We start from the raw sequence: 27,042 nt of genomic DNA on the forward strand, positions 1-27,042 counted from the left end.
TTCTTAAGAATCTTTGCTACACAAGATATTTTTTTCCCTTTTTACACAAAAAATGAGAATATTTTTCATATGATGCTTTCTTGAAATGGACTTTTTGCAGTGCAAGCGAAGGTACAAGTGTGTTTGGTTTCCTTAAGGGATGTCCCAGTATTACTACCACGTGCGTAAAGCCATTGACAACATCCTGAGACACCTGGACAAGGAAGTGGGACGCTGCATGATGCTGACCAACGCTCAGATGTTGAACAAAGAGCCCGAGGACATGATCACGTATGTAGCGGACGGCACAATTTAAAGTGCCGTGTGTACAATTTGTTTTTCACGCTAGGATTTTCTCCCGAGAACCTGCGTCCACCGTTGTGTCCATTTTGTCTCAGCAAGGCGGCAAAGTGAATTGCATCCAAGCTAAAGACGTGAGACATGATCGGAAAGACCAGGATGTCCTCAATTGAGCACACTGGGACTTAATAGGGTAATTGGGATGTGTCCAAAGATGTAGAACAAAAACAAATGTCCACAACAGTGGACACAAATGACCTCAGGACGATATTCTTCTCAATGCTTACCGCCAAGTAGTTTAATACTGAAATGAATTTCAGTCCTGGGATGTGTATTTGCACTTTATAGTTTGTAAAAACAACATAATCAGACACGTTTTTATTTTTGGACTTTTGTTTATGAATTGAAAGTATGAAGGAACAAAAGACATGATAGTAGGCAACATGTGCTGCAGGGGCGAACGCAAGCCCAAAATCGACTTGTTCAGGACGTGCGTGGCGGCCATTCCTCGCATGATGCCCGACGGGATGTCCAAGACGGAACTCATAGAGCTGCTCTCTCGGTGAGATGATCAACAAATTCAGTCTCTGTGCGATACGAAGAGTAGAAGCAACAGTAGTGACTGGGCTTGCGTTATGCTGCCACTAGATGGAGCTGAACTAAAGTGAATAGCAACAAAACAAGTACCTTCAATGAATGGGCTATTTAAAAGCCGTTTTCAGATATGAGGCGCACCGCATTATAAGGCGCCTAGAATAGAAAAGAAGTACGATCTGAAAAATTGGAACAAATGCATCTTGTTTACATTAAAGGACTGCTCGGATCTAAAACCATGTCTTTTCGTTGCTTGGTTCCATTCCAAAATATCTTTTCTCGGTCCGCTCTAGACTGACGATCCACATGGACGACGAGCTGCGGCTCATCGCTCAGAACTCTTTGCAAAGTCTGCTGGTGGACTTTCCCGACTGGCGCGACGACGTGCTCTTCGGGTTCTCCGGCTTTGTGCTGCGCGAGGTCCAGGACGCCCACCAGGGGCTGTTGGACGCGTCCCTCAAGTTCCTGCTCCAGCTGCTCACCCAGTGGAAAGTGACGGCGGCGGCGGCGGCGGCGGGGAAAAGCGCCGACGTGGCTAAGCTACACACCGCTGAGGTGCGTCAAATTCCGCTACGTTCAAGTCATTCAAGCATTCATTTGGTTGTTTTTTTGTATGCTCATTACAAGCTAGGATGTCAACTCAAAAATTGTCTTTTCAAGAACGTTTTTTAATCCGGCCCACCGGATGATTTTGTATGTTTTTTTTTTTCAATGAATGAAAAACTTGAAACGTTGATAATAATAATTATACATTTGAAGTTGCTATTTTAAAGTTATATGAACATATAGACACATATGATTTTATCGGTCCGGCCCACTTGGGAGTCGATTTTTTGACAGCTCGGGTTCAGACTTAATGATACTCAGGACGAAGGTCCATTTCTGTCACCCGCAAGCTGCTGCAGACGAGCTCCGAGGCCCGCGCGGCGGCGGAGCGCGGCCCGCACGGCGCGGCGCTGCACGCCGTGGAAGCTCTGGCCCTGGTGCTGCTGTGCTCGTGGCAGCTCAGCACTCGCAGGCTGGCCGTGGCCGTCCTCAAGGAGATCCGCGGCCTCTTCGCCGTGCTGGGCCAGTCCCAGGTAAAAGCTGGGAGGCGGGCGGGCCGCGGGACGCCCTCTCGCGGCTGACGCCTCGTCTCGCCCAGGATGACGATAAACCGCTGATGGAGGTGATGGACCGGCTCAGCCCCGTCATCGCGGACAGCTTGCTGGACGTCACCGTCTCCGACGCGGTGAGTTGCGTGAGTTCCGCCGGATCCTCAAATCGTAATCGGAACTTCGCTCAAAGTCAGGTGCAAAAATGTATTGAGAAATGCAATCATATTAAAAAAATATATATTTTCGAGCAAATAAGTACTTGGGTTATCAAATGTTATCAATTAGATTACCGATGATTATATGTTAAAAGTATGGTTTTGTAATTGTTTCTCTATTTAACTCGTTATTTCATGGTCATGTGTTGTGAATTTCTTTCATCTGTCAAATTTGACCATGACAGATAGTTGGCGGAGATAAAGACAGATTTCATTTCAAACATGAATAATTGGCTATGTTTCAAATGGAAGATTTAAGGTCGGGTTTATTTATTGTACTTTCGATCCTCTATAGGGAGTCCACGAATTTTCCAATGAATTTGTTGTTCATTTGAAAAGATAAATGTCATTCTGTAAAGGTTCGGAGGTTGCATTCGTGATATAAGTATATCGATATCGAAGAGGCGAACCAGAACGCGGAAATGAGGCCGCCTTTCCTTTCCAGGCCGTCGGCCCCCACGTGGACCTGCAGTGGCTGGCCGAGTGGAACGCCCGGCCCGTCAACGGCCCCCACGACATCCGGAGCCCGTCGCACGCCTGGATCCTGGCGCAGTCGGCCAAGGAGCCGTGGGCGCTGTGCCTGTACGGCCTGCTGAGGCCGGAGCACCTGCCCAAGCGCTGCCCGCTGGCCCTGGGCTACGCGTGGCCCTACGCCTTCGCCCGCATGCACGTGCTCATGCCGCTGGTCGACCCCAAGTGAGAGCTTTACACCGCGCGTTCGCGCAAAGGCCACCGAAACAGACGTCGTTGCAGGGGCGGCGACTGAAAATAAGTGTAATTACCTAAAAGCGCCTGCAGATGGAGACACAAATACAGCCAAGCCCCTAGGGTCATGACAGTTGCAAAACCGGGAAAGTGTCATAAAGAAGGAATGAAAAAACTCAGTCGCAACATGAAAATAACGTGAATCAGGGACGTTGTAACACGGGGGTCCACTGTATATTTATGTATTTTTAATTTATATATAAGAATGAAATAATAAACATTTATAGATAAAAATGAACTAATAAAATGGAAAGCACAACTGCCGAGAACTTGTTTTGATGGAGTGCAGCTACCTGATATCAAAATAAAATGTTCAAAATAACTGTGATTTTCCAGTAACCCGGCGAACGCCAAAAAGACCAGCAGCACCTCAGGCGGCGCCGACCACTACATGACCCTGTGGAGGAACTACTTGATCCTTTGCTTGGGCGTGGCCAAGCCCAGCGTCATGAGCGCGGGTCACCTGAGAGCGTCGTCACTCGAGATGGCCGCCGCCGCGCCCGACAACGACAACAAGGTGATGGAGCTTGACGCATCAAATGCGGAATCAGTGCGGATTTTCCGCACTACAGCTGACACCCTTGACTGACGCTTACCTATAAGCCAATTGAGCACTGTAGTGATAACTGTGACCATTAGATGGCAGTGTTTCCACGCTTACAGCGCAGATATTACCTACATGTAATTCAAAGTCAGGAATGGAAATCAATCTTTCATTTGATATCAGCCACATTTCCAGACGTTCGTATGATGCTACAAATATGGGAGCTTGTTATTGAATGCCTCAGGTGGTCCCGGGCTGCCCGTCCGTGGCTTGGCTCCTCAAGCAGCTGGTTCCCCTCATGAGGGCCGAGAGCGTGGAACTGACGGAGGCTTTGGTTCTGGGCTTTGGCCGCACCAACTCCCTGGTCTTCAGGTATTTTGCCCTCTCCCAAGTCATTCGGGCACCCGTCTGCCCTTTTATGAGTTTTATGACGATTCTTTCTTAGTGCGCATTGTAGCAGCTCAAGAAGTATTTTTGAGGTTAAATGTGGTGGAAAATTTCTGTTGTCGCTGTTTGATTGACGCGATGACTGATGTTGAGTGTGTGTGGCCTCAGGGAACTGGTGGAGGAACTGCACCCGCTAATGAAAGAAGCACTGGAAAGAAGACCTGAGGTTGGTTGATTTCGCTTCCACTATTTTATATTCCACATTTTCGTTTGGGCCAGGTGTTTCCCTTTGGTATATGTTAGCATATGCCAATTATATTTTGTCATGCCTTCTCTTGAAAAGATCAAACTTTTCTAGGTCTCAAGCATTGACCGGTCCGTGGTTGGGATTACTCCCTGAAATAAAGGGATAAATAATGTTTTGCAAAAGAGTCACTGTAACAGAATTTAACAAGTCGTTACTTCATTTTCCAGTTAATTTGCTATTAATTTGAAGAGAAAAAAGTTGAATGTCATTTGGAGCCATTTTAATGAAAAAAGATAAAAGCGAAGGTGCCACTTGTGTCATTTGTGTAGAACAAGAAGCGGCGTGAGCGCCGGGACCTTCTGCGACTTCAACTGTTGCGCATCTTCGAGCTGCTGGCAGACGCGGGCGTCATCAGTGACAGGTTGTTGACCGCGTGTTTATCTTTTATTTTTTATTATTTTGTGAACTCTTTGTAACTGGTTTGACGCAGCACAAACGGGGCTCTGGAGCGAGACACCCTGGCCCTGGGCGCCCTGTTCCTGGAGTACGTGGACCTGACGCGGGTGCTCCTGGAAGGCGAGAACGACAAAGACGCCGACATACTCAAGGACATTCGGCTTCACTTCAGCGCCATGGTGGCCAACCTCATCCAGCGTGTGCCAGGTACATCCACCTTCCATTAACCTTATTACGACACCAGGAGCTTGCTGGGAATTTTCCATTTTAGTGCTAAGTGTGCTTGCGGACTTTGTGATCAGATCATGAATAATAAGAGCCCGTCTCGTTTCCCTCCTCAGTGCACCACAGGCGCTTCCTGTTTCCGCAGCAGAGCCTCCGACATCATCTCTTCATCCTCTTCAGTCAGTGGGCTGGGCCCTTTAGCATCATGTTTACCCCCTTGGACCGCTACAGTGACAGGAATCACCAGATTACGCGCTACCAGTACTGCGCCTTGAAGGTAAAGAAAAAAAAAGGAACGAAAATATGCAGGCAGTCGTCTTTCCGTCTCCTTTTTACCCAAACATGGATGGGTACTGATGTACCTGAAGTTTATGATTGAAAGGTACAGACAAAAACACAAAATGAGAGCACTCATAAGGAGCCTAAACACAAGGCCAGAGCTCGCATTTACACTCATCACATAAAATCCTTATACCAGCGGATCTCAAATGTGAAGGCTTTTCAAGATCTACGTGAGACTTGAATAGGGTTTTCTACACATTTAATTTAAGGCTTTTCAGTGTCGTGCCAGGAACGGTACATTTGTTTTTTTCAAATTAAGAGCAAATTACTCGAAATATGAAGCAACTCATGGCTAAATTGTGTTATGGAGATTCCGAGGGCAATTGCTGTATGCCTTTTTTGTTAAGTTTAATACGTATGCCTTGATCGTCTTATACCGGTGTACATTTTCAAATTAACAACAAATTAATTGGAACATGACGGACATTGGAACATAAACTTGAATTATAACGTTGCCCAAAATATATTTTACCGAAGTCATCCTTGATAAAACTGCAGAACTACTGATCTACTTAAGTACTGTATATTTATGTATTGTAATATTATTTGACGAACTAAGATCGAGCCCATAGAAAACAACTGGCCGAATTTGAATGGGACTTTTCCCTCTGGTTCTTGTAGGCCATGTCTGCCGTGTTATGCTGCGGGCCGGTCTTCGACAACGTGGGCCTCTCTCCGGACGGCTACCTCTACAAGTGGCTGGACAACATCCTGGCCTGCCAGGACCAGCGGGTACCGGCGTCCCCGAGCCGCAAAGTTTGAGAAACTCCGCCCGCCTCCGGCGTGTGACGCGCTACCCTCTCCGCGCAGGTCCACCAGCTAGGATGCGAGGTGGTCATGTTGCTCCTGGAGCTCAACGGCGAGCAGGTCAACCTGTTCAACTGGGCCGTGGATCGCTGCTACACGGGCTCCTGCCAGCTGGCCTCCGGCTGCTTCAAAGCCATCGTCGCCGTGTGCGGCGGCAGGTACGCCGGTTGAACAAAGTCGTGGATTCTATGGAAAACACCTTGCGCTCGCAAGTTTTCAATTCGTAAGCGCAACGTAATTTAAAGTCGTACCAAAAACAATTCAAACCCAACACAATTTACTACAAGTCCCACAACGCATAGCAAGAACTTTACATCATGGAGTCAGGCTAAGCCACTTAATGAAGTCATTGAAAGGCTTACAAATGTCCTAAGTTGGCCACTAGTGCCACCCGCTGGTTTAGGGGTGTCAACACAAAAGATTCATCCTGTTCGCAAGTCCCCGTTGAAGGGAATAATGCGAAAATCGGGGGACATGCATGATAAAACATCCGGTTTTTAATTAGTCCAAAATTGACACTATATCCAGTTTTTAATGGCAGTAAATGAGCCCGACGTGGGCCCCCATATTGAATGTTTTGACAATGAAGGTATATCACGCAACAAAAAACATCTAAAAGCCCGAGTTGGCTCAAAATTTTCCCCTGGGGTTAAAAAGAAAAAAAAAAAGAAATTCAATTTTTTTTCCCCTTCTCTATTTGTTGCAGAAACTACCCAGGTGATGTGGTGACGCTGCTCAATCTGGTCCTGTTCAAGGGCTCCCAAGGCAACAGGGAGATTTATGAGATTTCCATGCAACTGATGCAGGTGAGATGAAGATGAAGACGAAGACACGCTCGAGATTTCGCGGCCCGGCTCCCCTTTGTTTTGCCAGCAGATCCTGGAAGCCCGGCTGTTCGTGTGCTCCAAGAAGATGGCGGGGCAGAAGCCCAACGGCGTGCTCTGCGGCACTCACGCCCCGTTGCCGCCTCTCTACAGCGTCTCCGTCCCGCAGCTCTCCGCCCACTTGGCCGCCATGTACCCCGAATTCACGCTCCCTCTTTTTTCAGGTAGCTTAAATTACGGTACATTGGTTTCAGGGGAAACCCTGCATGCATTTAACATTTTAAGTGTTAAATAATTGCTCAAATAATAACATTAAAATAAACAAGAGCACATTGTTATATAATAAACATTTTATTTGTCGCAAGAGTTTATTTTTGATGAGTAAAAATGCTAAAATGTTATTTTGTATCACCTTATTGATTGTTCAGATTGAAAATAATGATCAAAAATAAGGTTGTAAAAATGAATTTATTTTGAAATAAATATATGCATAGATCCATTTTCAACGCTTTAGATGGGTGGATTTTTGCGAAAATATGTATAATATCAAAGGCGGCCCTTGTTGAGCATCTAGTTTTTTTTCCCCCCTTCGCCGCATGCTGCTGGCGTTGTTTGGAGCGCGATGTTCCCCTGAGGATTTCTTGATGTGTTTGCTCCAGAGGTTAGCCAGAGGTTCCCCAGCACCCACCCGAACGGGAGGCAGATCATGCTGACCTATCTCCTTCCCTGGCTCAGCAACATAGAGCTGGTAGATAGCGGCTCGGCGCCGTCTCACTTCGACTACGACTCCTCGATGAGGGGGCGCGCCTCCGCCGCCGCCGGGCAGCCTCTATGGGGAAGCGGCTGGGGCTCCCCGCAAGCCACCTCCATGGTGCTCAACAACCTCATGTACATGACCGCCAAGGTAAATTCATCTTCTGGCTGTCATCGTGAGCTAAGAGAGCAGATGCCCCCGAGTGATGTCTTCCGTATCCGTCTGCAGTGCCTGATATCTGAAATTTAGATAGGCAGTAAAAAAAAAATAAATGTAAATGGGTAAAGGTAGGGTAGTTAAATCAGGATCCAGGCATGGGGTTCCACAGGGTTCAATATTAGAGCCCTTCTCTTTTTATTTTCCTTTGGTATTTTCTTTCCCTACGACCCGATAACGTATGACTTTTGGTATGTATTTACATCCAAAATTTTCTCTCAAACGTAGTTGCCATTTTTGTTTTCCGTCCGGCCAGTACGGAGATGACCTTCCGGGAGCCGAAATGGAGAATGCCTGGAATGCTTTGGCGTGCAACGAAAAGTGGAGCCACAACCTGCGAACCGCGCTGCAGTTTCTCATCAGCCTATGTGGCGTCAGCAGCGACACGGTCCTCCTGCCGTTCGTAAGTCTGGTGAAACGGGTCTGAAAAAGAATAAAATTTCAGATGAAAAAGAGCAAGAATCCTGATTTTAGCATGTCATGTTATTTTATTTATTTTTTATTTTCTTTATGATATAATCTTGCCCCTGTGCTCAGATCAAGAAGGTGGTGATCTACCTGTGTCGAAACAACACCACGCAAACTATGGAGGAGTTGATTTTGGAGTTGCAGCAGACGGACCCCCTCAACCCCGTGGTGCAGCACTGCGACAGCCCGCCGTTTTATCGCTTCGCCGCCACCAGCAAGGCCGCCGTCAGCACGCCATCGGGTACGCTACTTCCGGGAGGACAGTTGACGAAGCGGCTTACGAATCGGAAGAAACCACGTTCACCTTTGGACTTTCTCCAGGAACCGCATCCAGTGCCAATACCGTGGTGGCAGGACAACAAAGCTTCCCGGATGCAGATGAATACAAGACGAGGGACGGCGACGAAAGGTTAGCACGATAAACGCTCACGTCTGGCTCAAGTATCGTCATGTTTACCCCACGCCACAGGAAAATCTAATCTTTTGGAAATATTTGATAATCATCCTTTTTTTTGATTAGAAGAGGGGAATATGGTCGACATTCATCAATATGTGGGACAATCATTCAGGATGATCTTTACGAAATATCCTAGAATTGGAACCTTTGTTCCCGATTTGTTTTCCCGATCATCCAAATGTAAGTACGCGACGTCTCTCCATCCGTAGGCTCAGCCACGCGAAGCGAGCTCACCACCGCCTGGAATCTCGCTACAGCAACAGCTCGGGAGGATCGTACGACGAGGAGAAGTGTAAGTGTATTTTGGCGCCTCTCCCCCTCGTCAGTAATTCCGTCACCATTTGGTGAGAGCCGGACCGGAGGACGAGAAGATGGCGAAGGGCGTGGTGTCCTTGATAATGCAGAAGCACGGTGCGCGCAGTCTGTCCTGAGGCTCTCTGGAAAGGTTTTTTTGTGCAGACTGCCATTGAGAAATAAAGCAAACAGTTGCTCAAACCACCAAGCAAGTTGCCCATAAAATGCCTTTTTTTTTTTTTTTTTTTTAAGTGGCGCCTTTAAAAGTTCCTTCTCTAGCTTGACACCAATGCCAAGTATAGTAGAGGTGCTGCTTTACGAGTTAATGCGATTGAGCCGAAAATAGAAATGGCGTGGTCCCATCCACCCATCCGCTGGCTTCACTTTAGCATTTTGTGCCATGACTCAATGGAATTTACTGGAAATGCTCAACACACACATTTGGTTTTGCTGGTAGTAAATAGAACAAATATCACTTCTCCTTGCTCAAACAAATAAACATTTACAATCTAATCAAAAGAAAGTGAAGTGGCCCTTGTTTTAATTGTTTATTGCTTTTTATCTGGTGTTTGATTTGTTTATTTCCGAGGGTAGTTCCATCAAGATACAGACATGGGATTCCACAGGGTTCAATCTTAGAGCCCTGCTTTTTTTTATTTTGCTAAGATATTTTCTTATAATCTACTAATCTATCTATGCATCGAGCTATCTCGCCATCAATCTATCTGTATCTGTCTATCCGTCTGTCTTTTTATCCATCTGGCTGTGTCTGTAATGAAAGCGTTGCTATTTAGCCAGCTATCTGTCGTCGCTAACTCACAACCCCATTATCTATCCAGCCAGAGCTAGCAATCCGAAAGAACTTGCATACAGCTAGCCAAAAGGCCAAACAAAAGCATCTATCCACGAATCTACGTAATGCCATTGTGTCTCCGCAGATGAACTTCTCCCGCCTTATTTGGATTGGCTGATGGCCGTGGTTGAGAGCAACCATCCGCATCCTCTCCCCATGCCCCTCAACGGCGGCTGTTGGGCTCCCCTGGTGGACTTCCTGCCCGAGACACCCGCCCCAAGAGGCCCGCTGCACAGGTCCGTCCTCTGCTTCAGTCAAGTTCAGTTGAACCTTTATTCCGAGTTGATCTTTGGCTCCACAAAGCGGTCGAGTGGATCACGTCCCTGCGGCGTCCTTTAAATAAAGTCGTGTGACGTACACGTTTTCCTTCCCGCCAGGTGTAATATATCAGTCATATTGATGACAGAGCTGGTGGTGGACCACAGCGTGAGGGAGGACTGGGCCTTGCACCTCCCGCTGCTGCTGCACGCCTTATTTTTGGGTACGTTTACACTATAATTTCTCGTCTTCTCAGAAACACCGCCACGCGATTAAAATAACTCCGAAGTTGTGCTGTGGTTTTTCTGTGCGTGTCAGATTGAGGTCAGTCAAGTGAGAGCATCCATTTTCTAGAGCGCTTGTCCTCACTTGGGTTTGCGGCTAAGATGGAGCCTATGTTCAGCGAGAGGACGGGGTACATCCTGAACTGGTCGCCGGCCAATCACAGGAGACATGTAGTCAAGCAGGCATTCGTACTGACATTCCATCCACAGATTGTTTAGAGCAGAGGTGTCCAAACAACAGCTCGGGGGCCGTTTGCGGCCCGCTGACCACATTTTAGTAGCCTATTTACCGCACTATAAGGCGCACCTAAAAGCCTTCAATTTTGTAACAGTGCGCCTCATTAAAACGCATACAAATATATAAAATAACTTAATCGTCATGTAAATTCTTCAATATTTAACTGCATTTCAGTTATAAATGTATTTTTTGTTGTTGTCATGTGTCAATTTGACATAACGCGCTCCTGCTGCGACCCTCAGGCATGGACCACTACCGTCCGGAGGTGTTTGAGCACAGCAAGCGTCTCCTCCTGCACCTTCTCATCACCCTGTCCTGCCGCCACAACTTCCGGGCCGTGGCCTCGGCGCTGCTGCACACGCGCCAGCTCGGCGGAACCAAGACCCTCACTTGCCAGCCCGCCCTTCAGCCCGATCTCATCACGTCAGGTAAAGAAAAACAAAAATAAAGCAACCAGAAGGGGAATGGCTGACATTCCTTGTCAGGATGCTTCTTAGATAAGGTTCTTTTGCCAGGAGAGCGTATTTGGAACTTGGAGCACTGGAGATTTGACAGATCTTGATGAAAGCATTCCACGTGGCTATTTTTACCCGCTCGCCCCTCGTCCAGGCATCTGTCAAAGCTCCGATGTGCTGCTTTGCCTCTGCAGCTCCCGACGCGCTCAACTATTTCATTTACCGTCTGAGTGCAAGTCGACCTCGCTTATAAGTCACCCCCCCACCCCTTTTTTTAAGGTTAATTTGGGTGAATTTTACAAAAACGCGATTATAAGTCTACCCCCGACTTTATATCAGCACATCAGCACAGTATAAAGTTACTTCCCACGCTTGCCTTTCCAACATCGACTTTTCAGGATACTGCAGAGTGTTTACTTTGCTAAAAGTAGAGATTTGGCACAATAACGCCCCATGATAGGACATAATGACATCATTAAGCGACTTGCCGTTCCTTCCCAGCCCTCCTAAAGCGCGTATGTGCACACATGTGCACTTTGACAGATGCTATCAGCGCGCCATTTCCTCCGTTGTGCCTCAGGAGCTTTGGACTTTTTGAGGGAGGGTCAGGCCTCTCCAGTGCCGGACTCGGGCCTCAGTTCCTCCTCCACGTCTTCCAGTCTGAGCCTGGGGGGAAGCACGGGGAACCTGCCCGAGATCTCGGACGAACTGGCGGCCCCTGCCGACGAGAAGACCGCCAAGCTCATTGAGTTTTTAACCAGCAGGTACCGCCGAGAAGAGAACCATTAAATGCACGCGGAAAGATTTAGCTGAGAATGTGCTGCATGTACAGTACAAAAAGAAAAGTAAACTCTTACTCCCAGAAGCTCATAAGAATGTAGATTGAGCACCATCTAGTGGTGAAGAGCTGCAATTTTACGGCAGACCAGCCGGAAAATAGAACAGATGACGTTAGGGTATATACGGTAAATATTACACGCTGTATAATATTTTCAAGTACAGTAATTGTGTTGTGTATTGTTTTATAGAGCAGGTGAACCCCTGTGGTGCCACGAAGACATCTCACCCAAGAATCAGCTTTCAAAAAGTACCGTCCAGCTGACAAACTTCTTGCGCCACGTGCTGTCCGTATTCAAAGAGCCTGGTAAGAATTGTGTCGAACAGACCTCTTTTCAATTATGTGAATTTTTATCGCACCCCCTAACCAGCGCATTTTTGGATGCAAAAAAAAAGAAATAATGTGCAATGCCATCCAAATACGATTTTACTCATTCAGTCCCAAAGACACATATTTACATTTCTTCTAAAATGAATAAATATTTTTTATATTAAAGACAATGCCGTTATTTCATGTTCCAATTAATTTGTTCTTAATTTGAAAAGACACCCATACTGTCCCAGTCATGGCTTAAAAACAATAAGTTACATTTGCCGACACCTACAAAAGCCTAGCCAAATTCTCAGGTACCTCCTGAAGCGCTTTTCCGTACCCCCACTTGAGAAGCACTGATCCTCCATCAACAGCAAATGTGATTTATGATGTCATATTTCGATACAATTATGTCAAGGATGGCACCTGGAGCAGCAGCTCTGCGAAGTGGCCCTGCACACGGCCCTGTGCAGTTCCTCGCGTCACTACGCCGGACGCTCCTTCCAAGTGTTCCGGGCGCTGCGCCAGCCCGTCTACGCGCACGCCGTCTCCGATTTGCTCTCCAGGCTGGTCGAGGTCGTCGGGGAACACGGAGAAGAGGTGCAGGTTAGTGTTTGCCTGAAACATACAACAAAGGACAATCAAAGATTGTATATTGGCACATTAAATGATCTAATATGCCGGGGGTTACTTTGCTTTAATGTAATTTTTCCGCTGTGGCAGGGCTACGTGATGGAAGTGTTACTCACGCTGGAATCAGTTGTGGACAACTTGGCCGAGTGCCTCAAGAATAACGAGCCCGTGGCCGCGTTGAGCAGGTGCGTTAGCGGCGGACGCCTCCCGAGGCGCCTCGGTAATTAACGTCGCGTGGGATGGCAGGGCGTCATCTCCGGAGCTCGTCGACTCGCCGAAGCTGACGTCCAACAGGAAGAGCACCGGCCAGCTGGACCTGCGCCGAGAAGAGCGCAGCCGGCATCAGAGGAGCTCGTCCGTGCCCAAGAAGTTCGGCCAGGCCGAGGCCCGCCGGGACGGGCGCCCGGACCCGCCTCGCAGCGCCACCCTGGACCGCGTCCAAGCGTGCCCGCCGTCCTCCGGGGACGACGTTTGGGACCCGGGCAACGTCAACCATCCGGGCAACCTGCTGGCCGCCGTCTTCTGGGCGGCCGTGGCGCTGATGGAGTCCGACTTCGAGTTCGAGTACCAGATGGCGCTGAGGCTGCTGGACAAGCTGCTGGGCCACCTGTCGCTGGACAAGCGGGAGGACCGAGACAGGCTGGACAAGCTGCGGGGCCAGCTCAAGTGGAGCCGCTTCACGGGGCTCCAGCAGCTTCTGCTCAAGGGCTTCACGTCCGCCGCCACCCTGGACCTCACGCTCAAGCTCTTCTGGCAGCTCACGCCCGCGTCGCGGGCGGCCGTGGTGGACACCTCGCAGGCTATCGGTACCTTCGTTGCATCCTTAACCAAAAAAAAAAAAAATGCATAGAGCAGTGCTTCTCAGTTCTTTTTTGTAAAGCCTAAAAGAGAAAACATTTCACAAAGGCCGCTCACCGTGGTGACTGGAAACACGATCACTATAAATATTGTGTACCCTTTTTAATTTTAATGAAAGAAAAAGGCAATGTAAGTCAACAAGCATTTATATGGGTTACAGGTTAGTCTGAAAGTGAAAAAAATGTGTTTGTTTCGCTCTAGGTTTCCCCTTGAACGTTCTCTGCCTGCTCCCACATCTGGTGCAGAATTTTGATGGTCCCACACACTTCTGCCAGGATGTCGCCGAGAGGATTGCGCAGGTTTGTTTTTTTTTCTCACTGTCTTTAAACATGCATAATTTAGGTCGGTAGTTTTTCTGTCTTTTTTTGTGAAATGTTTTATTCAGCCAAGTACCCCCTAACCAGGGTGTCTGAGTTCAATTTTGGAGCTACATTTTACATATTTCACTCTTCAAACCCCAATAGATTTATGTAATTTTAATGTTATGTGACCGTTACCATATTATCCGCACAACCAGATTATATGGCGCATCTTCAATGAATGGCCTGTTTTAAAACTCTGTCAGGCGACTAGAAAAGAAACTACAGTAGTGGCTGGGGTTCCATTATGCATCCGCTAGATGGAGCTGTGCTAAACTGAGTCAAACTTTATTAATAGACAATCAGAAATGAAATATAAAGATGATTTGTGGTCTAAAGAATGGGGAAAAACAATACCTCTTGATTACATTTGTATGTAAAATTTGACCAGGGTTTCTGCAGGGATTAGTGAATCTAATTTCATGCTGTGACAGGAACTGTACGTTTTTCTTTTCAAACAAAGAGCACATTAATCGAAACATGAAGCGGCGCAAAATGTTGTCGTCGTGACGGTGTCCTTGTGTATTTTGCACCTGAGCTCTGGCACGCATGTGCGCAGGCGTGCCTCGACGAGAAGAACGACAAGCTCTCCAACCTGGCCCACGTCATGACTCTTTACAAGACTCGCTCGTACACACGCAACTGCTTCTCCTGGGTCAACGTGGTGTGCCGCTACCTGCACGAGGCCTTCCCCGACATGGCGTTCAGCCTGGTCACCTACATGGCAGAGGTTTGGAAATCAGCTGCTAGAAGTTGGCCGGGTTCAATATTTCTTGAAATTGTGTTGGTGTTTTGCCACAGCTGTTGGAGAAAGGTCTGCCCGCTATGCAGCAGACCATTTTACAAATCATCTACAGCCTGCTGAGTCACATGGACCTGAGCGGCGTCCAAGCCAAACCTTTCAACGTGGAAGTGCTCAGGACCATCGAGAAATTTGCCCAGGTCAGGCTTCGCATCGCTTTCAACCCTATTTTCCACACTCCATCTAGTGGCTGCATAACGCAACCCCAGCCATGACTGTACCTTCGATTCTATGCGCCTAATAATACTTATATTTTAAACCCGGCTCTGCATTGAAGGGTTATGGTTAAAAAAAAAAAAATAAAATCAAAAAGGTTCAATTTTTCAAACATAAATCCTGCAGAAGAGGATTAGGACCAATGACTAAGGAAAAAAAACCTTTTTGACTATTCTCGGAATTCTCACATTTAAGTCTCACTTTAAAGTCGAGATTCTGACATCTCAGAATGGTCTAAAAGGCGGCGCGGTGTCCGTGCCGAAAATTCGTGGACGCGGCCCAAATCTAAAGAGCCCCTGCTGAAGAGCAGCGAGCGGTCTGGTCTCAGTTTCCTGCCGTGGCATTTGGCCAGAATTGTCCATCTCCAAAAATAGAGGCGCGCGAAAGCCCACAAGTGTGACGCGCCGCTGAGCGAGCCCGTTGCGCCGCCCGCAGACGCTCCACTGGAGGGAAGCGCTGAACATCCTCAAGCTGGTGGTGAGCCGCTCGGCCAGTTTGGCGCAGCCCTCCGGCCCGCTCTCCTGCGAGGACGCCGGCCCGCTGTGGGAGCGCTCGTCGTCCAAGGCCCTGCCTGGGAAAACGCTGGATTTCCACTTTGACGTATCCCAGGTGAAAGGTCGCCGCCGCCTTCTTCTTCTTATGCAACAACCTCATACCCCCCCACCTCCCAGCCGTTACTTATTCCAGGGTGTGGTGGGTGTTGCTTGTGTAAAAAAAAAAGGGAGGGAGAACCCCCCGCCTTTTCCTCATGGTCCCCTCAAGCAAAGAAGCTGAATAGGTAAACAAAAGTGTCAGCAAGCATGAAGAAGAAAAAAAAAGTGACGCGTGAGTGTGTGGGAACCGAACACAGAGCTATTTGTGTGGCGCATGAATGGCAGGAAGTGATGTCACATCATTGCCGCCTGTCTTTTGTGTGATTCCAGCAGCCAGACCGCCTTGTCCTCCAAACCGCAAGAACATTCTCACTACTATTTTGTTTTTTAACATGGCCGCATTTGTGTCAAGACGCCCGTGATTGGTCGGCGCCACGACGACCCGCGCGCCTCCCCGCCGGGCCGGGACAGCAAGAGCAGAAGCGCGGCGGTGACCCGCAGCGCCTCCTCCTCCTCCGGCTCTCTGGGCTCGGTGTCCAACAAGGTCCTGGTGCCGGTCAGCTGGAAAAGACCTCAGTCTTCTCAGGTGATGGACTTTATGTAAGGTCAGAAGATGCAATGTAAACCTCAGGTTAAACCAGATCCGATCCAGATTGCACTATTGGTAGCAAGTCACCATACGAGTTTGCCCCAAGTGATCGGATCCGGTTCGAATTTGTTTCTAGCTGGTGACAAATGTCTCGTTGATAGTTCCTCTTGTGTTAAACCGTTTTTTTTCCCTCTCTCTCCAGAAAAGAACCAGAGAGAAACTTGTGCACGTTTTATCGTTGTGCGGGCAGGAAGTGGGCCTCACCAAAAACCCTTCGGTAAATCCACCGCGCAATGCGTCGGCATCGTGGATCGCCTCTATTAAGCCTTCCTTTTTTTGGGGATTTTTTTTCGTCTAACCGGTCACAGGTGATTTTCTCGAGCTGCGGCGAGCTGGAGCTGACGGAGCGCCAGCCCAGCCTGGCGTCATCCGAAGACGGGACCCGAGAAGCCGACGCGGCGGACGACACCGCCTCCGAGCAGCAGTTCCGGGTCTTCCGCGACTTTGACTTCCTGGATGTGGAACTTGAAGACGGGGAGGTGAGCTTGCAAAATTCTAATTAGGACTTGAGGTTTCTGACTAAAATGGCAAACTTGAGAGTTGCCGTCAACTTAAACAAAGTTTTGGGAAGCAACTAGCATTTCGTTACCAATCCCCCTTTCGAAGGTTTTTTTTCTGCCCTCTGATTTCAAGTCTAGATAAATGTTCAAAGATCATACCGTACTTACAATGTATTCCTGATAGAAACTTTAACCACAATGCTTAAAAATACGTCTTTGGGAGTGAATGAGTTAACTTTCCACTCTGGCATTTACTTAACATGTATTGAAATTGTCACAAAGCTCACAGAATCAACACTACACCAAATATTTAAATGGAAACTCTTGGGAAATTACATTGTAAAATTCATAAGATTATAGTGAGCTAATATATAATATTGCAATAATGTATTTTTCTTTTTTTTTTTATGCTATCCAGGAGTTGCAGGTAAGTTCCTCTGCTGTTTTTGCTGTGCGTGCATGCCACCACTTGGCCACTGTGCACACTGCAGGGATATAACGCATTCCTTTTACTTTAGCTCAAGGAGCATGTTGTTGTTTTTTTAACTCATGGATCAAAATCATTTTTATATCGGACGAAATCCTTCTTGACGTAACAATAATAATAATAATAATAATAATAATAATAATAATAATTGCCGTAAGAGTACGAGCTTGAGGTTAGACGTCAGTTTTCTGTCAGCAGCCAGCGCCTGTTGCAGCTAACAGCAGCCCGTGTTAGCTGAGGCTGTCACGGCATTATTTTCAATATAAGAAGCGAGCTGACTCAACCAACGTCCGAGTCCGTCTTTGTTCAGACACAGGAGAGGATCGCGTAAATGTTATCATGTCTCCATGTCATTCAATGAAGAGTGCGCCGGTTAGAGCAGTGGTTCCCAAAGCTCGAATTCATAGAAAAAAATAAGGACCTAAAAGCCCTACTAGGGACTCGTTTTCCCTTTACCAAAAAAACACGCAGAAGAGAGTCATGGCTTAACTCCGCTGATCACATCTTACGTCGCTAGCTTTCGTCTCATCCTCCGATTCGTGAAAGGAAAACAAGTGTAGACAACAAGTATTTTATTATTCTTGTCACTGGCAAGCAAAGAGTTAAAAAGCAGACGCAAAGGCATCCGCTTTCAGCTGCGTGTGTATAGAGTGTAGTGTGAAGAAAATACAAGCGAGGACATTCCTCAAACTGCGGCATTCCTTCCATTCTTCGTTTGAGGGTGCGGGCAAGCACCTGGAGGGACAAGTCAATGTGAACGTACTCTCACTGCACAAATTGACAAGCAGCGGAATCTCCAGGTATACTTTATTCAGCGATTGCACAAGTTGGCTTGTGTGATGGGAAATTGCTTCACTAATGACAACGCGCATCCGTTATAACGTTTAAAATATAGGCATGCGGCGTTTTGTCACTCGCACAGTTTAGCGATTGGTGGCTACATGTTCCCATTGATTTGCTCTTAGATTGAAAACCACTGTTCCTTTCACAGCATTAAAAAGCGTTTGTTAGTTTTTCATGTACCTTGAAGCGCCGCCATTTGAGAACCACAGTTGGTATCATGGCAACTACGATTTATACAAGCGCATGTTTCTGTATGTTATGCATGCATTATTTGAAAAAGAACAGCGTACGGTATCACAAATCCATATTTCACAGAGTACAAGTTCTCACATATTTCAATTTGGGTGAATTGTACAAAAACACAATCATACGTCTACCCCGACTTGAGTGGTTTCATAGATCGCGGCCGTCCAATTATAACACTTATGCAACATTATATTGAATAACATAATGTTGCGGTTATGTGGGGAGGGGGTGGGGCGGAAACGAAACAAGTGCACCGGAAATAATGATATTCGGGAACTGATTTAGTTTAGTCTTTAAAAGTCATACGTGCTTCGATTGACTCGATCTCCGTTTTTTGGCGCCGCCTCTGGCCGCTGTCGATATTACATTTTGTTGTGAGGAAAGGCGGTGCAGTCACTGTAGCCCCTCCCCTCAACATTGACCTGTTTGCGCTGATAAAAAGGTTGGGGACCCCTGTTGTAAATGACATATTACTTATTTCACATTCAAATTGTTATTCAAACACAGATGTGGAAAAAATCGCTCTGTCTTGAGTTCCGCGGTTATAAGTTGACCCCCCTAGAATGGCGTTTGAAAACGAGGAGAAAATAACTCGACTTGTACCCTGAGAGATATGTACAGGGAATGGCGTGATTTTCCACTTCTGTCAAGTGGCTACGTTAGCCTGACGCCGCGGCCCGCTACGTACGTATATTACAGAGGCTTTTGTCCGTCCCAGGGCGAGACGGTGGACAACTTCAACTGGGGTGTCCGTCGGCACTCGGTGGACAGCCTGGACCAGAAGGAAGCGCGCGCCCTGGAGGAGAGCCGCCTGTCCGGCGACGCGGCCGTCCTGAGCCGCGTCGCTCTCGAGGACGACTCGGACGAGTCCTCCGAGGAGGATTCCCTCACCGCCAGCCAGATCCTAGTAGGTTGGCTTACCTTGAGATTTCTGTAAAACCGCCGCCTGAAACAGAAAAGTGAAATGAAAATGTGTTTTGACTCATTCGCGGCCATTGACGTCAAAGATCATTTTGTCTCCTAGCTTAGTGCTAGCTTAAGCCAAAGTAATATGGAGTTTGGCATTTACTGTTTTCTCAATTAAATCTTTGTTTACATGTGTTGCCATCGGCGACCGCGCAGTCTCTAGCCACATGGAAGTACCTATCGTATCTGTACTGGTAAAATTACAAATGCTCAAGAATTTGTCTGATCGACGGGGAACATTTGTCATAAAGTAGATGCACAACCGTGTGTTCCACACCTGACACCCCAAAACCTCTCCTGATTGGTCCATCCAGTGTTTCTCAACCACTTTTGCGAAATATTTTTTTCAGCCAAGTTTTCCCTAAGCAGCTGTGCCATTAATTGGAACTACATTTGTAGTGGTATCTCTCGGTATGTTTTATTCAGGAAATCCAGAAGATAAGGTTTCTGGCTCGCCTATCGGGAAATTGTCTCACAAATGACACTGTGGAACTTTCTAAAACACAAAATAACGGTGGTAAAAAGGAGTCACTTTAACACAATTTAGCAATACGTTTCTTCGCGTTCCAATTGGTGTGCTCTTAATTTGAAAAGAAAACTGTAGCGGTCCCGCCACGGCATTATATGAAATTTGCCAATACCTGTAGAACTTCACGTACCCCCGTTTGAGAAGCAGCGGGTGAGGCCAAGCCGCTTCCACGCACTTGAGGAATGTGGCGCCCTCCGACCAAACGTCTGGCGCCGAGGGCGTGTCCATCCTCCGACTTGTCTCTTTTGGCAGGCCCTCAGCCTTTCCCCGACTTCGGAGAACTCTCCCTCCTTTTGTCACAACATGTCGTCCGAGTCCACGCCTCCCGGCAGCAAAACTCCCGGTTCGGAGGGCCGAGCGCCGGAGGACTCGAAGCCGCGGGTGAATAAGGGCTTCAGGGTGTCTGACGTTCTGGGGACTAGCAGCTCTTCTATTTTGGACTTTTTTTCCAACTTTGCCAAATAGTCGCGATACTTTGTTTGTGTTTTTGGCTTCCTCTTGAACGCTCTCCTCTCTGGCTTTTCTTCTTGTAAAAAGAGCATGTAAGGCTCATTTTTTTGTGAATGAACTCGATCGATCGTAACACCCTTCTTAATAGCAGGGATTTTTCTGGCATCTTCCAAAGGTTCTTTCTCTGTTTCGCTCTGCTAAAAAGGCAATGTGTATACCTACTGCTTGTGCGCAACTAAAACCTGGCGTTCGGGCATGCGGGACCTATACAAGGTTTACACATTGCCTGCCCCCTAAATGGAAACAAAAAGAAAAAAAAAAGTGAGCTGGGCTGCACGCAAAGCTCCAAATCAGTTAAATTGGCACCGCACGCTCTTCTAAAGAAAGACAAAAACCTCAAGGAGTGTCCCGCCAAGGTTAGTCTACTCTAACACTTTACCAACACACACAAAAATGTGTATGTTAAGGCTGTATAATTGTATACAGCAGTTTTTATTTGAAATGATGTTGAGTTTGAGTTCACTGTATCAGCCTGCTGCATTGCAACGCGCACACGTGCCTAAAAGACATATTTCCCGCATTCTGACAGCTTTTCCGAGAAGATGAAGACCCGAACGAGGCGGACGCGTCGCTCTCCGTCATTTCCCTCCCTCCTGAGTTTCACTGCGCCGACTCTTTGGATGCTCTTCCTGCTTTCTACCAAGAGCTGGACCTCCACAGCTGCTTGCCCAGGTACAACAAATAAAACATGCATTATAGGTGATATATGGCTTCGACTCAGTTACGTTAAGAATACTCTACTCCCATTCTGCCAAATTTTCAAAACTTAACTAAAGGGCTTGAATCAGTCAACACATGATGCAAATTGTCACGCTAATGTGTTTATATAGCAGAACTTAGATAGCTGAGAAAAACATAACACATTTACACGTTTGTTTGTGTGTGATTACTACTGCCATCTAGTGGCCAAGTCACGCACAACCGCTCGCTCACCACCACAAGCAACTTGTATTTGAACACTTGAAATAGCTTAGCGATGAACGTGCCAAATCTACGCGGTTTGTTCGCGCGTATTACATTGCCATCTAGCGGCCAATTTATGCGCCATGATAAATAATCAGGTATTCGAACCCTCCCATCAAACTTTGACGGTGGAGGTTGACAGATAAAATTAATTCATGAAACGCCGTGAAATAATTAACTAGACAAATAATTATATATAAGGTCATTTAATTAACACATTCAATGAAACATTGATTATTTAACTAATGAAACATTTTTTAATTAACGAAACATGTAATGAATTAATTAAATTGATTAGAAATGTAATGAATTAATGACACTATTATTAAATTATTGAATCGAACAATGGGTAATTGAATTTTGGCACTTTTTGTCCTCCATACATTCACATACACTCACAACACGTGATGCAAACCGTCATGCTAATAAAACTCGTATTTATGTCACAGACATTATGAAAACTTAGCTTAGCTTAAAAACATGCCAAATCTGCCCGTAGTTTGCCTGTATTACACTGCCACCTAGTGGCCAGGTCATGCCCAACAGACAGCTCGACACCATTCCAATTTTAATTCCGTTCCATTATTATGGTTTTCCAAAGTACAATACCGGAGTCCATTCTGCCAAAATGACTATGATCAGTCCTTCTGAATAGTTTTATTTTAATTTTATATTCTCGCTCCCTCAAATAGCCGTACTTTAGTCAGGAGTTGACGCTAAAGACGGCGACTAAACTTCGGGCCCCCAAACAGTCTGGCGGAGGAGGAGCGAGACGACGGCACGTTGGAGTCGGGCTCGTCGCCGCCGCCTTCGCCCTTCTTCTCGGCCATCCTGGCGGCGTTCCAGCCGGCGGCGTGCGACGACGCCGAGGAGGCCTGGCGCGCGCACCTCAACCAGCTGGCGGCCGACTCGGACGGCTCTTGCGCAGTCTACACCTTCCACGTCTTCCGCTGCCTCTTCCAGGTGCCAAAGGTTCACCGCAGAAGGCAATTTGTCGTCTGCCGAGCTTCGTTAATCAGATGTGGTCTGCTTCGTCGAGCAAAGCCGACAGGGAACCATTTTGAATGTTTTAAGCCAGGGGTGCTCACTCGCACGTGCGGACCAACTGCCGCGGCCTTAAGCCTTTCAAAAACAGCCACAGAGTGGCTACAGAAGGACGCCATAACCATCTAAAGCGTATTTGTTTTTTTTCCCTATCATCACCGTCAATAAAGTGAAGTAAAAATAGTAGTAATATGATTATTATACTTCTTAAATTATTCTTATTAATATCATCATCAATAAAGTGAAGTGGAGCGTTTTTGTTATTATTATTATTGTTGTTATTCTTAACCACAGTTGTGAAACGCTTGGATCTGCTTGACTTCATGATGCTGCCCTCTGGTGGCCAAGTCATACACGCAACCTTTTTGGGGCCGTCTCCTATTTGTCTTATTTTTGTCACGGCAGAGTATTCAGAGCAAAATGAGCTCGCTGACGTGCGACGCCGTGACTTTTCTCAACGACGGCCTGCAAGGATTGGGCGCCAAGTTCCTGCGGTCGTCTCAAATGCTGTGCGCCTGCGTGGAGTGCCCCCTGTTGTTTATCGACGCCGACACGGTGAGTGAGCCCACCGGGCCCCCCGGGTTGAACGTTTCCTTTTCAAGCAACGGCTCGTGTTGCCAGATCGTGTCGTACGGACTCCTGGAGAAAATGAAATTCAGCGTGTTGGAACTGCAAGAGTATCTGGATACTTACAACAGCAAAAAGGAGGCAACCATCACGGTAAGGATAGCTGGAATCTGATTTATTTATGCTTTCGTTTTCATGATATACAACGCTAAAGCATGGTTAAACATATTGTGCACTGAAGTGGCTGAACAGCTGTAAGGCCTACTTTCCCCAAAGTCCAGATGACCCCGTGACCTCACCGCCACCCCTGGAGCTGGAGGAAAAGGTAACTCTTATGATTCATAAAACATTTCAAAATTTCCATTCATTTACAAATCCAACTCAAGTTTATACTTCACAAAATTAGCACGCGGGCCGGATTAAACCCATTTGCGGGCCACGGCCGGCCCGCGGGCCATACACTAAGCTATTACCATTATGCATCGCTGGCATCAATACAAAAATTGATTCTTTGCAGGTGGAGAAAAACTTTTAAAGAGAAAGTGTGCTCGTAATGAAGCACTTTTGAGCAAATACGTCTCCAACAAAGCCACACCCACTCTTTGATTATCTTTTTCTATCTTGTCACATGCTCGCTCGCTAGCAAATGGAATCTCTGGCTGTAAGTTGGACCGGGCTTCTGTTTTTTTTTTCCTCATTTTAGCTTGGCGTCTACAAGAGCTTTTTGGCGCGTTTTAGTCGCATAACCGGTGACTTTTAGAAAAGACGTAGCAAAGAAGCACAATGAGAAAATGAGTGCCCAAAATGAAGTGTGTGTTGTTGTTTTGTTTTCCAGCAACTGGAGCTGTGTCAACGACTGTACAAACTGCACTTTCAGCTGCTACTGCTGTTTCAGTCCTACTGGAAGCTGGTGGAGCAGGTCCACGCCATAAGCTCTCTTCCAAAAGTACGTGCACAAACGGCGCCTTGGCTCACACCTTTACTTGTTACCTCACTCGAAATACAAATAAATCATTCTTGCAATTTCAACCTTAGAATTTACTTTTGTTGTGGTATCTTGACATAGTTTTACACAGCTATGCAAGAAACGTCCGTCACATTTGTGCCGGAATATTGACCAAACTAACCCTAACCCATTAGTATACATTTTTAACCAAATAAATGCAGGAGTGGCTATAACACAATTTAGCATGAACATGCTTCATGTTCCGGCTCATTTGCTCTTAATTTGGAAAGAAAAAAAATTGCTAACCTACAAAAATCCTTTGATATGACAGTGCAGCTTTAAAAATGATATGTTCAAAATTTTCAAAGGATTGGCTCGTACCGTTTTGGTATGGGTTGATACATTTTTTGAGGCGGCGGGGTAAGTACATAAATAAAATATAATTTGTACATTCGTGTTATGAATATATTTTCCTGAAGTATTTGCATAAATGAATCATCATTTTTGCTCGGATGCTGCTGTGTAACACATTTTCTGCCCCTTGCGACCCGCAGCTAAGCGACGTGTCCCGAGAGCTGAGCGACCTGAGGAGCCGTCTGCGAGCGGCGTCGGCCCAAGAGGACCGGGCGGCGCGGGACCGCCCCCCCGCCTTCCGCTCGTCCGAGGCGGCCGTGCAGGCCATCCTGGAAGTCCTCAAGGGCGACGGCGTGGCCTCGGCCGTGGCCTACATTCGGGAGTGCAGGTCGGATGGCTTGCGTTATGCGTCGGCTAGATCGGAGGTCCCCGACCGCCGGTCAACTGGGCCGCACCTGAAATAATGACGAAAAAACAATACCTCTGGCACTTAAGCACCCACGCGACCCGAGGACCCGTCCCACTCCTAAACGCTAAATCCAGTTTCCTTTCCTTGACCTTCAGGACGAGGTGGCCCGACGACATCTTCGGCGGCCCCTCGGAGGACGAGATCCAGACGCTGCTCCACATTTCCTTCCGCCACCAGACGCTGGGCCGGACGGGCACCTTGGCTCTGGTGGGCGACAAGCGGGACCTGAGCGACGTGGCGGCCCAGCTGACCCGGCTCAACGAGGAGATGCGCCGCGCCGTCGGCCGGGCCCGCGGGGCCTTCCTGCCCGACGCCAAAGTGTCGGGCTCCAGTCTGTGACGGTCGCTTACGCGCGCTCTTCCCGCACGCTTTGGCGGAAAACCTTTGTTTTCGCTTTCGTCACTCATTCGCCGCCAGCCCGGTCAAAAGGCGTCTATAGCCGTCAACGGCAGTGAACGAGTGAAATGTTCTTCCGCCGGATGGCGCTTATTTGATGCAAGCAACGCATTGTTTTATTCTTTTGACGTACTGTACGCCGGCGAGGAAAATAATTAACTCATTCACTGCCGACCCAGTAAAAATGGACCTTTGACCTGAATTGCCGTCACTGGCAGCGAATGAGTTAAAAATCTATGAGAATAATGGAAAAAAAATGGCGGGGCATATATAGACAACATCCCAGTATGACGCTATTATCATTATTATCTGCATCGGGTAGTTTATTAAAATTCAAAAACAACGTAAGTATTGACAATCCATGCTCCATATTTTCTTGATTCCGTGGCGAGTACTTTGCAGACGCACGCTTTATGGAAATAAGACAATAATTTGCAATTCATCTTCAAGGGCAATTGTGCAATTTTCTTTCACGCGTGGAAGAATTTCACTGTGCAGTATCGAATGTATTTGAGGTGAACATGTAAAAAAGGGAGGATGTGTTAACTTACTCGTGTGCATGTGTGTGTACGTGCAGGATTTGATCTGGTGGCCATTTTGGATGGGACTTACATGCTATGAGTAGTCAAATTATGTACCGTATTTTCCGCACCATAAGGCGCACCGGATTATGAGACAGACGCACCTTCAATGAATGGCCTATTTTTAAACTGTTGCCATATTTAGGGCGCACCGCATTACAAGACACACGGAATAGAAGCTACGGTAGTGGCTGGGCTTGCGTTATGCATTTATGGAAATAAGTACTGTATTTTCCGCACCGTAAGGCGCACCCGTTTATAAGGCGCACATTGGAAAATGCGCATTGGAGCATATTTAGCATATCCAAATTTCAGCGCGTTAAAAACATTTGAATTGTAAAAAATACATCACTAGAATGCAGAGGTGAAAACTGAAGAAATTACATGGCGACTAAGTTCGTTTATTTTTTAGTCCCCCAAAAATGAAAACTTTTGCGCTTTATCAGGCGCAGCGGAATATAAGGCACCCACATTGAAGGCTTTTATGTGCGCCTTAAAGTGCGTAAATCACGGTACTTTGAAATACTCTTGCTCTACTGTAATGATACTAGCGGGTTATGCATTTTGAAAAACAAACAGTGTGTTTTGTATGTGGAGCAGCTTTTTAGCAAATGAGATATTTATATTTAAGGAAAAGCAATATTTTTTCAGAGGCTGTTACAAACACTTGCAATTGTTAGTCTGTTTATGAACAAGTCTATTTTCATCAAACTGTACATACTGTTATTGCAAGCTTTATCTGAGTCTATTTTTATCAATTTGCAATGTGATATTTGCATATTTACAGAGTAGAGGAGATCCATATTTTTAAAGCTGTAGTCTGGTGCTGTAAAATAGTTTTTGAAAATTGTGTTGTGTACTTATGTCACAATAAAAGAAATATGTTTGTCAAATATTGTTTTGATTGGAGGATGAGTGTTTTGACAGCACGCCGTCAAAAAATGATGTGAGGAAAATGGACGCCACATCTTAGTGTAAATCATAGTGTTAATCATAGTACCGGTAATTTCTTTTTTTAAAGGCATGTTTAAATTCTTAGGTTTTTTTTCAAATGGTAGGTAATAGGTTAGTAATTCATTTTAAATGATTTTTTCAAATTCTCTTTTTCATACAAATATAACATTTAGCCAAATATATATATCTTACTCTGAAGGTAGGCGGAAACATTTAGGCGGTAAAGCATTTAGGAACAACAAACGCTTTATACGTGTGATATTTTTTGAAATACGTTTTTTGTATGTGTTGTAATGAAGTGTTAATCCTGATTTGTAACATAATACAAAAATAAAGTTTTGCACGTTAGGCACGTGCTAAGTCTTACT

The 27,042-nt window shown here is 46.6% G+C and overlaps 1 protein-coding gene and 1 long non-coding RNA gene across 5 annotated transcripts in view; one reads left to right on the forward strand and one right to left on the reverse strand.

Annotated features, from left to right (window-relative positions):
* Positions 1 to 26,613, forward strand: part of LOC148415384 (protein furry homolog) — a 51,033-nt gene extending 24,420 nt beyond the window's left edge. For 2 of the 4 annotated variants that reach the window (XM_088427013.1, XM_088427012.1), the window contains exons 16-62: positions 138 to 270; positions 734 to 841; positions 1,167 to 1,428; positions 1,770 to 1,952; positions 2,018 to 2,113; positions 2,631 to 2,881; positions 3,287 to 3,467; positions 3,739 to 3,866; positions 4,050 to 4,107; positions 4,458 to 4,549; positions 4,619 to 4,791; positions 4,926 to 5,086; positions 5,773 to 5,883; positions 5,962 to 6,116; positions 6,665 to 6,764; positions 6,835 to 7,006; positions 7,442 to 7,686; positions 8,009 to 8,155; positions 8,290 to 8,461; positions 8,542 to 8,629; positions 8,887 to 8,969; positions 9,910 to 10,060; positions 10,202 to 10,305; positions 10,847 to 11,032; positions 11,640 to 11,823; positions 12,088 to 12,203; positions 12,628 to 12,815; positions 12,933 to 13,027; positions 13,089 to 13,648; positions 13,902 to 13,999; positions 14,619 to 14,789; positions 14,861 to 15,001; positions 15,513 to 15,686; positions 16,083 to 16,256; positions 16,462 to 16,536; positions 16,628 to 16,798; positions 19,114 to 19,302; positions 20,143 to 20,271; positions 20,930 to 21,072; positions 22,116 to 22,326; positions 22,813 to 22,962; positions 23,029 to 23,127; positions 23,216 to 23,299; positions 23,618 to 23,635; positions 23,810 to 23,920; positions 24,475 to 24,662; positions 24,839 to 26,613. In XM_088427013.1, the coding sequence (XP_088283139.1) occupies positions 138 to 270; positions 734 to 841; positions 1,167 to 1,428; positions 1,770 to 1,952; positions 2,018 to 2,113; positions 2,631 to 2,881; positions 3,287 to 3,467; positions 3,739 to 3,866; positions 4,050 to 4,107; positions 4,458 to 4,549; positions 4,619 to 4,791; positions 4,926 to 5,086; positions 5,773 to 5,883; positions 5,962 to 6,116; positions 6,665 to 6,764; positions 6,835 to 7,006; positions 7,442 to 7,686; positions 8,009 to 8,155; positions 8,290 to 8,461; positions 8,542 to 8,629; positions 8,887 to 8,969; positions 9,910 to 10,060; positions 10,202 to 10,305; positions 10,847 to 11,032; positions 11,640 to 11,823; positions 12,088 to 12,203; positions 12,628 to 12,815; positions 12,933 to 13,027; positions 13,089 to 13,648; positions 13,902 to 13,999; positions 14,619 to 14,789; positions 14,861 to 15,001; positions 15,513 to 15,686; positions 16,083 to 16,256; positions 16,462 to 16,536; positions 16,628 to 16,798; positions 19,114 to 19,302; positions 20,143 to 20,271; positions 20,930 to 21,072; positions 22,116 to 22,326; positions 22,813 to 22,962; positions 23,029 to 23,127; positions 23,216 to 23,299; positions 23,618 to 23,635; positions 23,810 to 23,920; positions 24,475 to 24,662; positions 24,839 to 25,082 (7,253 nt within the window). In that variant the 3' untranslated portion in view covers positions 25,083 to 26,613. The remainder of the gene's footprint in view (positions 1 to 137; positions 271 to 733; positions 842 to 1,166; positions 1,429 to 1,769; positions 1,953 to 2,017; positions 2,114 to 2,630; positions 2,882 to 3,286; positions 3,468 to 3,738; positions 3,867 to 4,049; positions 4,108 to 4,457; positions 4,550 to 4,618; positions 4,792 to 4,925; positions 5,087 to 5,772; positions 5,884 to 5,961; positions 6,117 to 6,664; positions 6,765 to 6,834; positions 7,007 to 7,441; positions 7,687 to 8,008; positions 8,156 to 8,289; positions 8,462 to 8,541; positions 8,630 to 8,886; positions 8,970 to 9,909; positions 10,061 to 10,201; positions 10,306 to 10,846; positions 11,033 to 11,639; positions 11,824 to 12,087; positions 12,204 to 12,627; positions 12,816 to 12,932; positions 13,028 to 13,088; positions 13,649 to 13,901; positions 14,000 to 14,618; positions 14,790 to 14,860; positions 15,002 to 15,512; positions 15,687 to 16,082; positions 16,257 to 16,461; positions 16,537 to 16,627; positions 16,799 to 19,113; positions 19,303 to 20,142; positions 20,272 to 20,929; positions 21,073 to 22,115; positions 22,327 to 22,812; positions 22,963 to 23,028; positions 23,128 to 23,215; positions 23,300 to 23,617; positions 23,636 to 23,809; positions 23,921 to 24,474; positions 24,663 to 24,838) is intronic. The other 2 variants (XM_088427010.1, XM_088427011.1) reach the window with 2 other exon arrangements.
* On the reverse strand, positions 17,870 to 20,247 carry LOC148415385 (uncharacterized). The gene is made up of 3 exons (XR_015867153.1): positions 20,021 to 20,247; positions 19,084 to 19,341; positions 17,870 to 18,041 (listed from the first exon to the last, which is right to left on the reverse strand). It is a non-coding gene; the product is annotated as an uncharacterized LOC148415385 (long non-coding RNA).
* Positions 26,614 to 27,042: the final 429 nt, after the last annotated feature.

The sequence above is a fragment of the Hippichthys cyanospilos genome, chromosome 11, assembly GCF_059441005.1.
Source record: "Hippichthys cyanospilos isolate Australia breed blue-spotted pipefish chromosome 11, RoL_Hcya_1.0, whole genome shotgun sequence".
NCBI lineage: Eukaryota > Metazoa > Chordata > Actinopteri > Syngnathiformes > Syngnathidae > Hippichthys > Hippichthys cyanospilos.